Source organism: Marmota marmota, unplaced genomic scaffold (assembly GCF_001458135.2).
Source record: "Marmota marmota marmota unplaced genomic scaffold, marMar, whole genome shotgun sequence".
Lineage (NCBI taxonomy): Eukaryota > Metazoa > Chordata > Mammalia > Rodentia > Sciuridae > Marmota > Marmota marmota.
The window spans coordinates 2,959,573-2,969,821 of NW_025999896.1; the positions used below are offsets into that span (position 1 = coordinate 2,959,573).

The window sequence follows — 10,249 nt, forward strand, 5'->3', positions numbered from 1 at the left end:
GAGAGAGAGAGAGAGAGAGAGAGAGAGAGAGAGAGAGAGAGAGAGAGAGGTTGAGGGGAGGGGAGAACAAAGCAGAGCTGGGGTGTGGCTCAGTGGTAGAATGCTTCTCTAGTATGTGTGAGGGCCTGGGTTTCAACTTCAGCATGCACAAAAAAAGTTGTTTTTTTTTTTTTAAAGGACGAGAGACCAAATCCACACTCTCAGTTGGCTCAATGGTGTGGCAAAGTCCACAGGGAAAAAACTCTTGAGTTCAGTAAAGCAACACACTGCTGTGATCCAGAGGAAATGTGTGAGGGCACTAAACAGAACAGTCAGGGAAGGCTTCCTGGAAGAGGTGACATCTCAAAAAGGCTTAAACCACAAGAAATCAGAAACTCTTCTCCTGGCTGATAGGCCCTGCAACCCTCCTCCTGATATCTCAGAAGTACACTCCACCGATCACAGGCATGTTGACCTTGAAGGCCTCCATTAGATTACCGCTGAAGACAGAGAACTCACATCCTTACAAAGAATCCCATTACCTTTCCAGAATGTTCTGTTTGAGAGCTGCCCTGTACAAATGGGTCTCCTTTTAGTTGCTACTCTTTGATGCTCACCAAAGCCACACACTTGTCTCCGCTTCAGGGAGGATCTCTTGATACTTGACTTCACCCAACCATCTCCTCACCCAAAGCCCCCCGAGTGGGCAGGAGCGTGAGGCCACCACAGCTGTCACCATCACTACCAGGGAGTTACCAAACTGCTGGGCAACAGGCGTTAAGGGAACTGCCTGGCCTGACCCCTCCCCAGGTCTGGGCTATAAGATCCCAAAGCAGGGCTCAGCCCCCAGGACCCAGAGTCTCAGCCCGGGAGGTGGATGTGTGGCCTCTCCCCGTTGCCCCGAATGGGTGCGTGGACTGTACCTGTTGGAGGCAGAGAGCTCCTGTGAGGGCCAGGGCTGGCTGGAATCCCAGGAGAACTGCTGGGACGTTCCCAGGTGGTCTCTGGTCAAAGACAAAAAACAAAATCACTTTAAGAATTTCATTGCATAGAACTTGAGTCTCCCAGAGCAGCACGAGATGGTTTCCGCCCACACACCTGTCCCTGGTGACAACAGAGCTGCTCTTTGCTGGGGGGCCTTTCTCCAAGTGGATGGGTCAGAGGAGGTAGGCTCCCAGCTGGGATCCCCTAAAACATCCCTAGGAACCTCACCCTACCTGCCCCTCCACTTCTGTCCTCAATGCTCCAAAACCTAGTCCCGGGCCCCCAGCTGCTGACTGGGCATTTCTTCCCAAACGCCCACTGTCACCTGATAACTCCGAAGCATGCAGGAAGGAGCCCTGGTCCTGGATCTGTCGTCAGGAGCCCTCTCCCAGCTGGGGATGGATTTCCAAGGACCTTTCCCGACTCTACGATTCTACCCTTTCTGCCTGGTTTAGAACTGGGGCCACGTATCTCCAGGGCACCTCTCCCTCCTTTGATGAGCCACACAGTCCAATCAGAAAGAGAAGTACTCCTGCAGCTCTATTATCAGGACTAACTAGACCTGTTTGGCGGTTGGGAACACAGACTTCTTACAAGTTATCTGGTGATAAGAATAATATTCTCTGGGCTGGATATGGGGACACATTCCTGTAATTCCAGTAATTTGGGAGGCTGAGGTAGGAGGATTGCAGATTCGAGGCTAGCGTGGGTAATTTAGTAAGATCCTCCCTCAAAATCAAAACAGAAAGAACTGAAGGTGTAGCTCAGTGGTAAAGGGCCCCTGGGTTCAACCCCCCAGTACAAAAACCAACCCAGCAAACAAAAATCCCCCAATCCAACTTTCTCACTATATAAATTTGAAAGTTGAGGAAAACACATAGAAAAAAAGTAAGTATTGCTATAATCCCATACCAGAGGTCACTGCTATGGATATTTGGTGTCTACATGTCCTTTCGTTAAGTAAGCATGTGTTCATGTTTAAAATGAGACAAAAATCATACTGGACTTTGGCTTCATGCCCCAACTTTTGTGACTACCTTTCCCAAACCCCATAGCACAGGGCTGAGGCTTGAGGGGTAGCAGCCACTCGGTTTGGCCTCCTACCACCAGCATAACCTGGGCCAAGCTCCTTATCCTCTCAGACCCTCAGTTTCCTCCTCTGTTAAATGAGTTCAATGATGTTTCACATCTGAGAGGGTTGTTGATATAATGCCAAATGCCCATATAGAACTTTTACGTAGTTATTTATGGGTAGATATAATAAGATATAATAAAATATAAAAAAATTTAAAAAAAGAAAAAAATTAAAAAAAATTCTATCACCTGGGAATTTGTTTCAAACACTAAAATCAAAACCAAAACCCTTTTGATGGCTTCTTTCCACTGGGATTTAAAAGAACTGAGTTCCTTCTCAGCAGGCTGGTGCACGCCTGAAATCCCAGCGGCTCCTCTGGAGGCTGAGGCAGGAGGATCGAGAGTTCAAAGCCAGCCTCAACAACTTAGCAAGGCCCAGAGCAACTCAGAGAGACCCTGTTTCAAAATAAAAAATAAAAAGGGCTGGGAATGTGGTTTAGTGGTTAAAGCACCCCTGGGTTCAATCCCTGGCACCAAAAAATAAAAAAAAATAAAATAAAATGAAAGCCTTCAAGGACAGGCCATTTACATGCTGGGTGACCTCTAGAATCACCTACGCTCTGTATTCTGTCAGCTGTACAATGGGGATGACAACCGGACATAAAGAGGGTTGCAATGAACGTTAAGTAGGTTGACGTGCATCCAGCCCCTAACGTTGGGCACAGGGCCACACAGAAAGAAGCCAGGCTAGAAATGGAAACACGGTGGGACTTCCATGAGCAAACCACTTCCAAAAGAGCAAGATGAGGCTGGCTCAGAGCAGGTGCTAGCATGCTCAAGTCCTGGGTTCCGCTCCCCAGGAAACAAACAGACACCCCAAAAACAACCAGGAAGGAGAGCTTCCCCCACAAAGAAGCCACCTGGGGACTGGAGGATGATACTTATAGACTCCAGCTTCTGGGGCAATTGGAAATGATCCAGGTTAGCAAGTACAAGGAGAGAAGCCTTCCGGGCCTCAGTGTAGAGGCCAGCTCTCCCGAGGGGTGCAGAGTCTCCTACAGCAGCCTCCTGAAGTGTTTGATGCGATACTATACCAGCAGCTTCTCTAAATACTGCATGTCTAAAAGTCAAGCTCCGCGTACTATAGGGACACTGCTACATCGATGTTCATAGCAGCACAATTCACAATAGCTAGACTGTGGAACCAACTTAGATGCCCTTCAATAGATGAATGGATTAAAAAAATGTGGCATTTATACACAATGGAGTATTACTCAGCACTAAAAAATGACAAAATCATGGAATTTGCAGGGAAATGAATGGCATTAGAGCAGATTATGCTAAGTGAAGCTAGCCAATCCCTAAAAAACAAATGCCAAATGTCTTCTTTGATATAAGGAGAGTAACTAANGGGGGGGGGGGGGGGGGGGGGGGGGGGGGGGGGGGGGGGGGGGGGGGGGGGGGGGGGGGGGGGGGGGGGGGGGGGGGGGGGGGGGGGGGGGGGGGGGGGGGGGGGGGGGGGGGGGGGGGGGGGGGGGGGGGGGGGGGGGGGGGGGGGGGGGGGGGGGGGGGGGGGGGGGGGGGGGGGGGGGGGGGGGGGGGGGGGGGGGGGGGGGGGGGGGGGGGGGGGGGGGGGGGGGGGGGGGGGGGGGGGGGGGGGGGGGGGGGGGGGGGGGGGGGGGGGGGGGGGGGGGGGGGGGGGGGGGGGGGGGGGGGGGGGGGGGGGGGGGGGGGGGGGGGGGGGGGGGGGGGGGGGGAGGGGGATAGTAGAGGATAGGAAAGATAGCAGAATACAACAGACACTAGTATGGCAATATGTAAAAACGTGGATGTGTAACCAATGTGATTCTGCAATCTGTATACAGGGTAAAAATGAGAGTTCATAACCCACTTGAATCAAATGTATGAAATATGATATGTCAAGAGCTTTGTAATGTTTTGAACAACCAATAAATATAAAAAATAAAAAATAAAATAAAAGTCAAGCTCTGTCTTTGTGTCCCTGGTGCTTGGTGTTGGCTTCCGGGTAGTAGGGACACAAGATGGATGAATGAGTGATTGGATGGAAGGAGCAGTCAAGGCAGGCACCTGCTACAGTCACCAGGTAAAATAGCAGAGTCCGCACATCAGCTGGTCGGTCTTCTTTTTTAAAATAAGGTCAGGGACATTAGTCACCAGAGGAAAGACTGGGCTCCATCAGGGGCCATGCAACAGGCTCAGCCTAGCCTGTCCATGTCCTGGCCAGACTTGTCTGGCCCAAGACACAAAAAGACAGCTGAGAGCCTGGAGCCTGGGGGAGTGCAGCCAGACCAGGCCTGGCCAGGCCATCTGGAGAGAGCCACTGGGGCTCTGGCTGGGTGACCTCACTAACATCAGAACCAACCCCATTCAGATGACCATACCACCCACAGGGAGGGAGTGGGAGCCGTTTCCAAGTCTTTTCCAATAAAACACTCCCTGATCTGCTGATGATGCTTGACCAAGCCAAGGGGAGATTGAAGCAGGCTGCCCAGAGTCCAAGGAACCCTGGATGGAGGCCCTTTTGCATCCTCTGGGCTTCCTTCCCCAGGGCCCTAGGTCATCCCAGGTGACCGCCTACACTCCTGCTAACAGTCACTGCCATGAAGGCCTCCGTCCCTGTGGGAAGCATAATGAGGTCAGGGTGGAAGGAATGAGACCCTCTTCCCACCCAACCTGAGCCACACACATTTTTTTCCCTAATGGCAACAACTCTGCATGGACCTTTTCCACTGAAGCCAGCGAAGCCAAGCACACACAAATGTCTGACCACGAGTGAAACCAGCCCCAGAGAGCTAGTCAGTGCTCAGAGTCAGGGATGCTAATACCACCCCCATCAGTGAATGGGTGCCTGATTTGTGAATGTCTGTAGCTGGGACTTGTAAAGAGAGAGTATCACTGAAAAGTTGAAAGCTAGGTGGATCTGAGCTTCAAAGCACAAACTTTGAAATAATAATGATGGCCAGGCGCAGCGGCTCATGCCTGTAGTCCCAGTAATTTGGGAGGCTGAGGCAGGAGGATCACAAGTTCAAAGACAACCTCAGCAACCTGTCTCAAAAATAAATAAGTAAGGGGCTGGGGTTGTGGCTCAGTGGTAGCACGCTCGCCTAGCATACATGAGGCGCTGGGTTCGAACCTCAGCACCACATAAAAACAAAATAATGTGTCCAACTAAAACTGAAAAAAAAATACATAAATAAGTAAATATTTTTTTTAAAAAATAAATAAATGGATAAGAAAGACTGGGGATGTAGCTCAGTGGTTAAAGTCCCTTTGGGGGTCATTTCCCAGTACTGGAAAGAAGGAAGAGAAGAAAGGGGGGAAGAGAGAGAGGAAGAAAGAAGGAAGGAAAACTTAAACATTTTCAAAACCGTGAGCCATGTAGGAGTTATTAATTTTAAACAGTCACTTTCAGACTTCATTTCCCCTTGTCAAGATTTCCTGCGTTAGGAGCAATGCAGGGTTAAAGTCACAAGGAATCCCTGGACTAGGCCTCTGAAGGTCGCAGGAGGGATCTGCCACAAGCCCATCTTTTAGCCTTGGTGGCCCCTCTGGGGTCTCCTGCCTTGGCCTTGGCCTTGGCCCATTTCCTTGGCCGGGTGCTTACTCTCTGCTGCCCCCAGTGGCCATAGGTGAAATAACCGCAAGCATCAACCCAAAGGAGAAAGTTTGGGGGCCTTTAGCAGTCATTGATATGAGATCCATGAAGTCCTCTCCTCTTTGTTCTGTGACATGACCCAGTGGCCACCTCCAAGCGGGCTTCCTGGACTGGGCCACCACATTCCCTCAGCACCTTCAGTGCCCATGATATGCCCCTTATGGATGTTATCTCTCTCCATCCAGCTGGTCAGTGCTCCAGAGGTGGAGGTTATCTTGGGCTCTGTCCTAATACCCTCCAGAGGGGCAGCAGGAGCTGAGGAAGTGTATGGGCCAGAGTGTTTCAGAGACCATCCATGGGCCTCTGCATCTCTGCATGCGTCCCTGGTGGCACTTCCTCTACCCCCAAGGACGGAGATGCTGCTGGGATCTGTGGGTGTCTTGCTCAGGCAGGGCTGGAGGGAAGAAGGAGCTTAGGCTAGGACATTCCCCAGTCCCCGGCCCTGGAGCCAGCCTCCTCCAGGCTTGCTTCTCACCCTGTGGGCATACAGAAGATTCCTGAAGGGTCCAGTGGCACCAGGAACAACAGCTCCATTAAATCATTACAGAAAGTCTCACTCGGGAAGCTTCCTCCCAATCCATGTCTGGCTTCTACAAAGGTACCCTGACTCTGTTCTCACACAGCTCAGATTCCCTGGCAGGAAAAGACTCTCAGTAAATAGGAAAACACAAACGCTTCTCTCCAACATCTGCCACCTCCAGCAGACTGTAGAGTTCACCACAGCTACTGGGTCCCAGAGTCTGTATCCTGATAGACTCTAAGTCCTGGGGACCTGAGATCTTCCAGGGGGTCAAGCATGGGGTGGTGGGGGAGAAGGGGGGTAAAAGCTAAAACCCTTTCACTTCTCAGGAGTTGGTAGAAGCCCTCACACAGCCTGATACCCAGGAAAACTCCCTTGTGCAGTGAGACTCCTCTTGCTCTGAAGAAGAAGAGAATTTGGAGACGGGGGCTTAGTTGTAAGAAATAAAAGAAGTGGAATAAAGACCTGGCTCTGGTGTTTTAAGATATTCCTTAATTATTTTGAGACAGTCTAAGGTCCTTAGGAATCCAGGGATTGGCTTATAGACAAACACTTACGTCCCAGGTGGAGTCCTTGTAACTGAATGACCACGTTCCTCAGCCTGTTTCCTTGTTGGGAAGTGGGGATGACAATACAGTAGTCCTAGGCTTGTGATCTGTGAAGTCCACGTGGCACTTACAGCTTCCAGCAGTTTCTGACAGAGAGCAAACCCTCACAGACTCCAAACACCAATATCCTCTCCAGACCTTTCCCCTCTCCTCTGCTTCCCAACTTCCACCCCAGATACCAACTCCCTGCCTCAACCCTTTATTTCATGCCTCTATAGAGGACGTCTCCTAGAGAGGGGTGAAGCAGGGCTCTCTCTGATGCTGAAGAGGAGACCAAATGCCTTCTTGAATATTGCTGAAGCTGTTGGGGTGTCCCTAAGTGAACCACAGAAACATCACTATCAGTGTCTCCCAGTTTCCTACTCCAACAACTCACAAGATCTTAGAGTAATTCCATGATTCACAGGGGGTCAGAGGCGCTGGTGCCAAATTTGATAGATAACACAGGCTGATAACACCAATGGGATGTACCCGGGCCCTGTGGTGCACCGGTTCTTTGACATGTGCCTGAAACAGGCTCTGGTCTGGCTCTGGCTTTCCCAGAGGCCCTGGGAAAGGGCAGAGCCAGAGTTGGCCAGAGAATCCTTGATTCACCAACCTCCTTATAAGTGCAGACCGGCACAAACACAGTGGGCATCTCTAGATCACCTACCCCAACTTGGGTTGAAGGGCAATGAGGATTGTAGGAAGACACATGTTCTCATTGAGCCCATAGTGTGCCAGCTCACAGGCATGATGCCCCATCTTACAGTGCAAGAAGACTGTGAGCAGGTGCCAAGAAAGAACCACTATCTAATCCCAAGGGTGGGGATTTGGAACACAGAAGTTAAGCATAGGTCCTTGACAAAGCTCCGGTCTCATTGCCCAAATTTGGTTACTCATCCCAATCACTGGGGCTATTTATTAGAAACACAGATTCTCAGACCTGGAGATTCTGGTTTGGCAGGTTTGAGTGGGAACCCAGAAATCATCATTTTTATTAATCAATCTCAGTCATAAACCAGATATGGGAAAAGCGGATGTAATCCATAGTGATGTCACTATGGAACGCCATCCTAGATAAGGAGGTGCCTGGACTGGAAAAACCAAAAAACAAGAACAAAACCAAACCCAGGGATGATTCAGGCTTATGATGAAGCAAGGTACATGGCAGCAGTATAGGGTTTAATCAAGGAGCCCTGGAAATGCCCACAGTCTCCTTCCCAACCTTCTGAAAATACCAGGTTAACATGGGTCTCCAGAGAGCCGCCGCTTGGTGTGAGGCTTGGTTGTCTATTTGAGTTCCCAGGAGCATTTTGCAAATTGGAGTCTGTCCTAGAACAAGTGAAAATGAGAGAGGAGGCAGAGCAAGGGCCGTGAGCACTGCAGAGAGGGCCAAGGTTGCACAGAGAAGGTTCTAGAAGTGGAAAGGGGTGAGGAGCGACGGGAAGGCCTACCCTCCCTGTTAAAGTCTTACCTTAAGTCTCAGGGGCTGAAACCCAGAGTTAGGGGACAGCACAGGTGAGTTTTAGGGAGCAGTGTTCCCAGGTGTTTGGCATGGACAGAGCCGAGGAGGGAAAGGCATGACCTGATGGTCCAGCCCATGTGCCCTTTGCAACTGTCAGTCTGACTTTCTGAGCCCTGAGGAGGGGCATGGGAATCTCACAGTCTCCTCCCTGTCCTCTGGCACTTGACAGACCATCTGGGTGAGCAACTGCTTCCTATAAGACATACTTTCCTGTCCACCACTCCCACCAGACATAATCTGAGGGCTGAGACTATTAATTAATGAATCCCTGTCTCTCCCAGGCACCCTGCAGAATGGGCATTCAAGGAAGTTTTGATGAATGAAGACTCACTCAAAGCAACAACTAGAACCAAGTTCAGGAACGTGGCTAACGGCTGATTTAAAAAAGCATGCCTGTGTGTGTATGTGTGTAGATAAAAAGAAAGATAAAGAGACAGAAAGAAAGACTTAGAAGGGGCCAGGCAGAGGAGGTTAGAGTCCCAATTCCCCTCCCATCGTATGAATTACAAAGCAGTAACAGTCCAATTTATAAAAAGCAGAGGCGCTAGGAATGTGGCTCAGTGGTTCAGCTGGCCTGCCATGCACATGGCTCTGTATTCAACGCCCAGCACTGCAAAAATAAACAAATAAATAACAAAAAGAGCAAAACCCACACATGAGGATGGTTTTCAGAAAAACGATTATATGCAATCAATAAAAAAATGTTAATTTTCACTCAAAATTAGGGCAACACAAGCTAAGACTAACAGTTAGTATTTAAAAATTTTTTAAGTTGTCAATGAACCTTGATTTTATTTATTTATACACAATACTGAGGATCTAATCTAGTGCCTCACACATGCTAAGCAAGTGCTCTACCACTGAGCTACAACCCCAGCCCTAGACACTATTTTTTTTCTTTTATTTTTGGTACTGGGGATTGAACCCAGGGTGGGGATTGGGACTTTACCACTCAACTATATCCCCAGCCCTTTTTTTTTTTTTTTAATTTTAAGACAGGGTCTCACTAAGTTGCTTAGGGCCTCACTAAATTGCTGAGACGGGCCTCCAACTCATGACCCTACTGCCTCAACCTCTCAAGTTGCTGGAATGAGATGTGTGCCACTGCACCCAGCCAGATACTATTTTGTAATCCATGGGATAAATTAGATCTTTCAAGACTGATAATCCTTCTTCAGTGAGGATCTGGAAAAGCAGGTGAGTACGCCTCTCTTTGAAAGGCAATTTGAAGATACCTAAATCCCCAGTGCATCTATCCTTTGACCAAACAGCAGTTCTCACTGTACAGTGATGCAAGTTAATGTCTACTTTTTGGAGCATCTTTTGTTAGCTGGAGAAAGTGCCCAGGAAACAACCTAACTGTCCACCCACAGGGCACTGACTATGTGAGATTGACAGGAGGGAATCTGTCCAGCTGTGAAAGTGAGAAGGATCTCCAGAACACACCAATAAGTACCAAAAAATCCTCACCCTTTACAGAAGGGTGCAATTCAAACATATATGCCTACATGTACATGGAAAATTGCTGATACACATGGAACATTCAAATCTGGCTCATCCGTTTGGTATGCTGGCTCATACCAAAGTAAAAAGACTACATGTTTACAGTATGCTGCATTTGAATGTTTTACCATGCATAGCACCCCCACATCTGTGGTTTCACTTTCTCCAGTTTCAGTTACCCAAGGTCAACCATGGTCCAAAAAATATTAAATAGAAGATTCCAGAAATAAACAATTCATAAGTTTTAAATTGTGCACCATTCTAAGGAGCATGATGACATCTTGTACCATCCTGCTTCATTATACCCAGGAACAAAGTAGTAGATACTTTGTTCAGTGTATCCATACTGTATATATTACCCACCTGTTAATGTTTTTTTTTTTTTTTTTTTTTTTTTT

At 48.9% G+C, this 10,249-nt stretch overlaps 1 protein-coding gene and 1 long non-coding RNA gene across 11 annotated transcripts in view; both read right to left on the reverse strand.

Moving 5' to 3' along the window:
* Gas7 (growth arrest specific 7) overlaps nt 1-10,249 on the reverse strand; it is a 235,109-nt gene that overhangs the window by 57,606 nt on the left and 167,254 nt on the right. For all 10 annotated transcript variants that reach the window (XM_048798068.1, XM_048798067.1, XM_048798072.1 and 7 more), the window contains exon 3: nt 903-983. In XM_048798068.1, the coding sequence (XP_048654025.1) occupies nt 903-983 (81 nt within the window). The remainder of the gene's footprint in view (nt 1-902; nt 984-10,249) is intronic.
* LOC125615030 overlaps nt 6,472-10,249 on the reverse strand; it is a 14,595-nt gene continuing 10,817 nt past the window's right edge. Inside the window, exon 2 of the long non-coding RNA XR_007345599.1 lies at nt 6,472-10,214. This is a non-coding gene — a long non-coding RNA (uncharacterized LOC125615030). The remainder of the gene's footprint in view (nt 10,215-10,249) is intronic.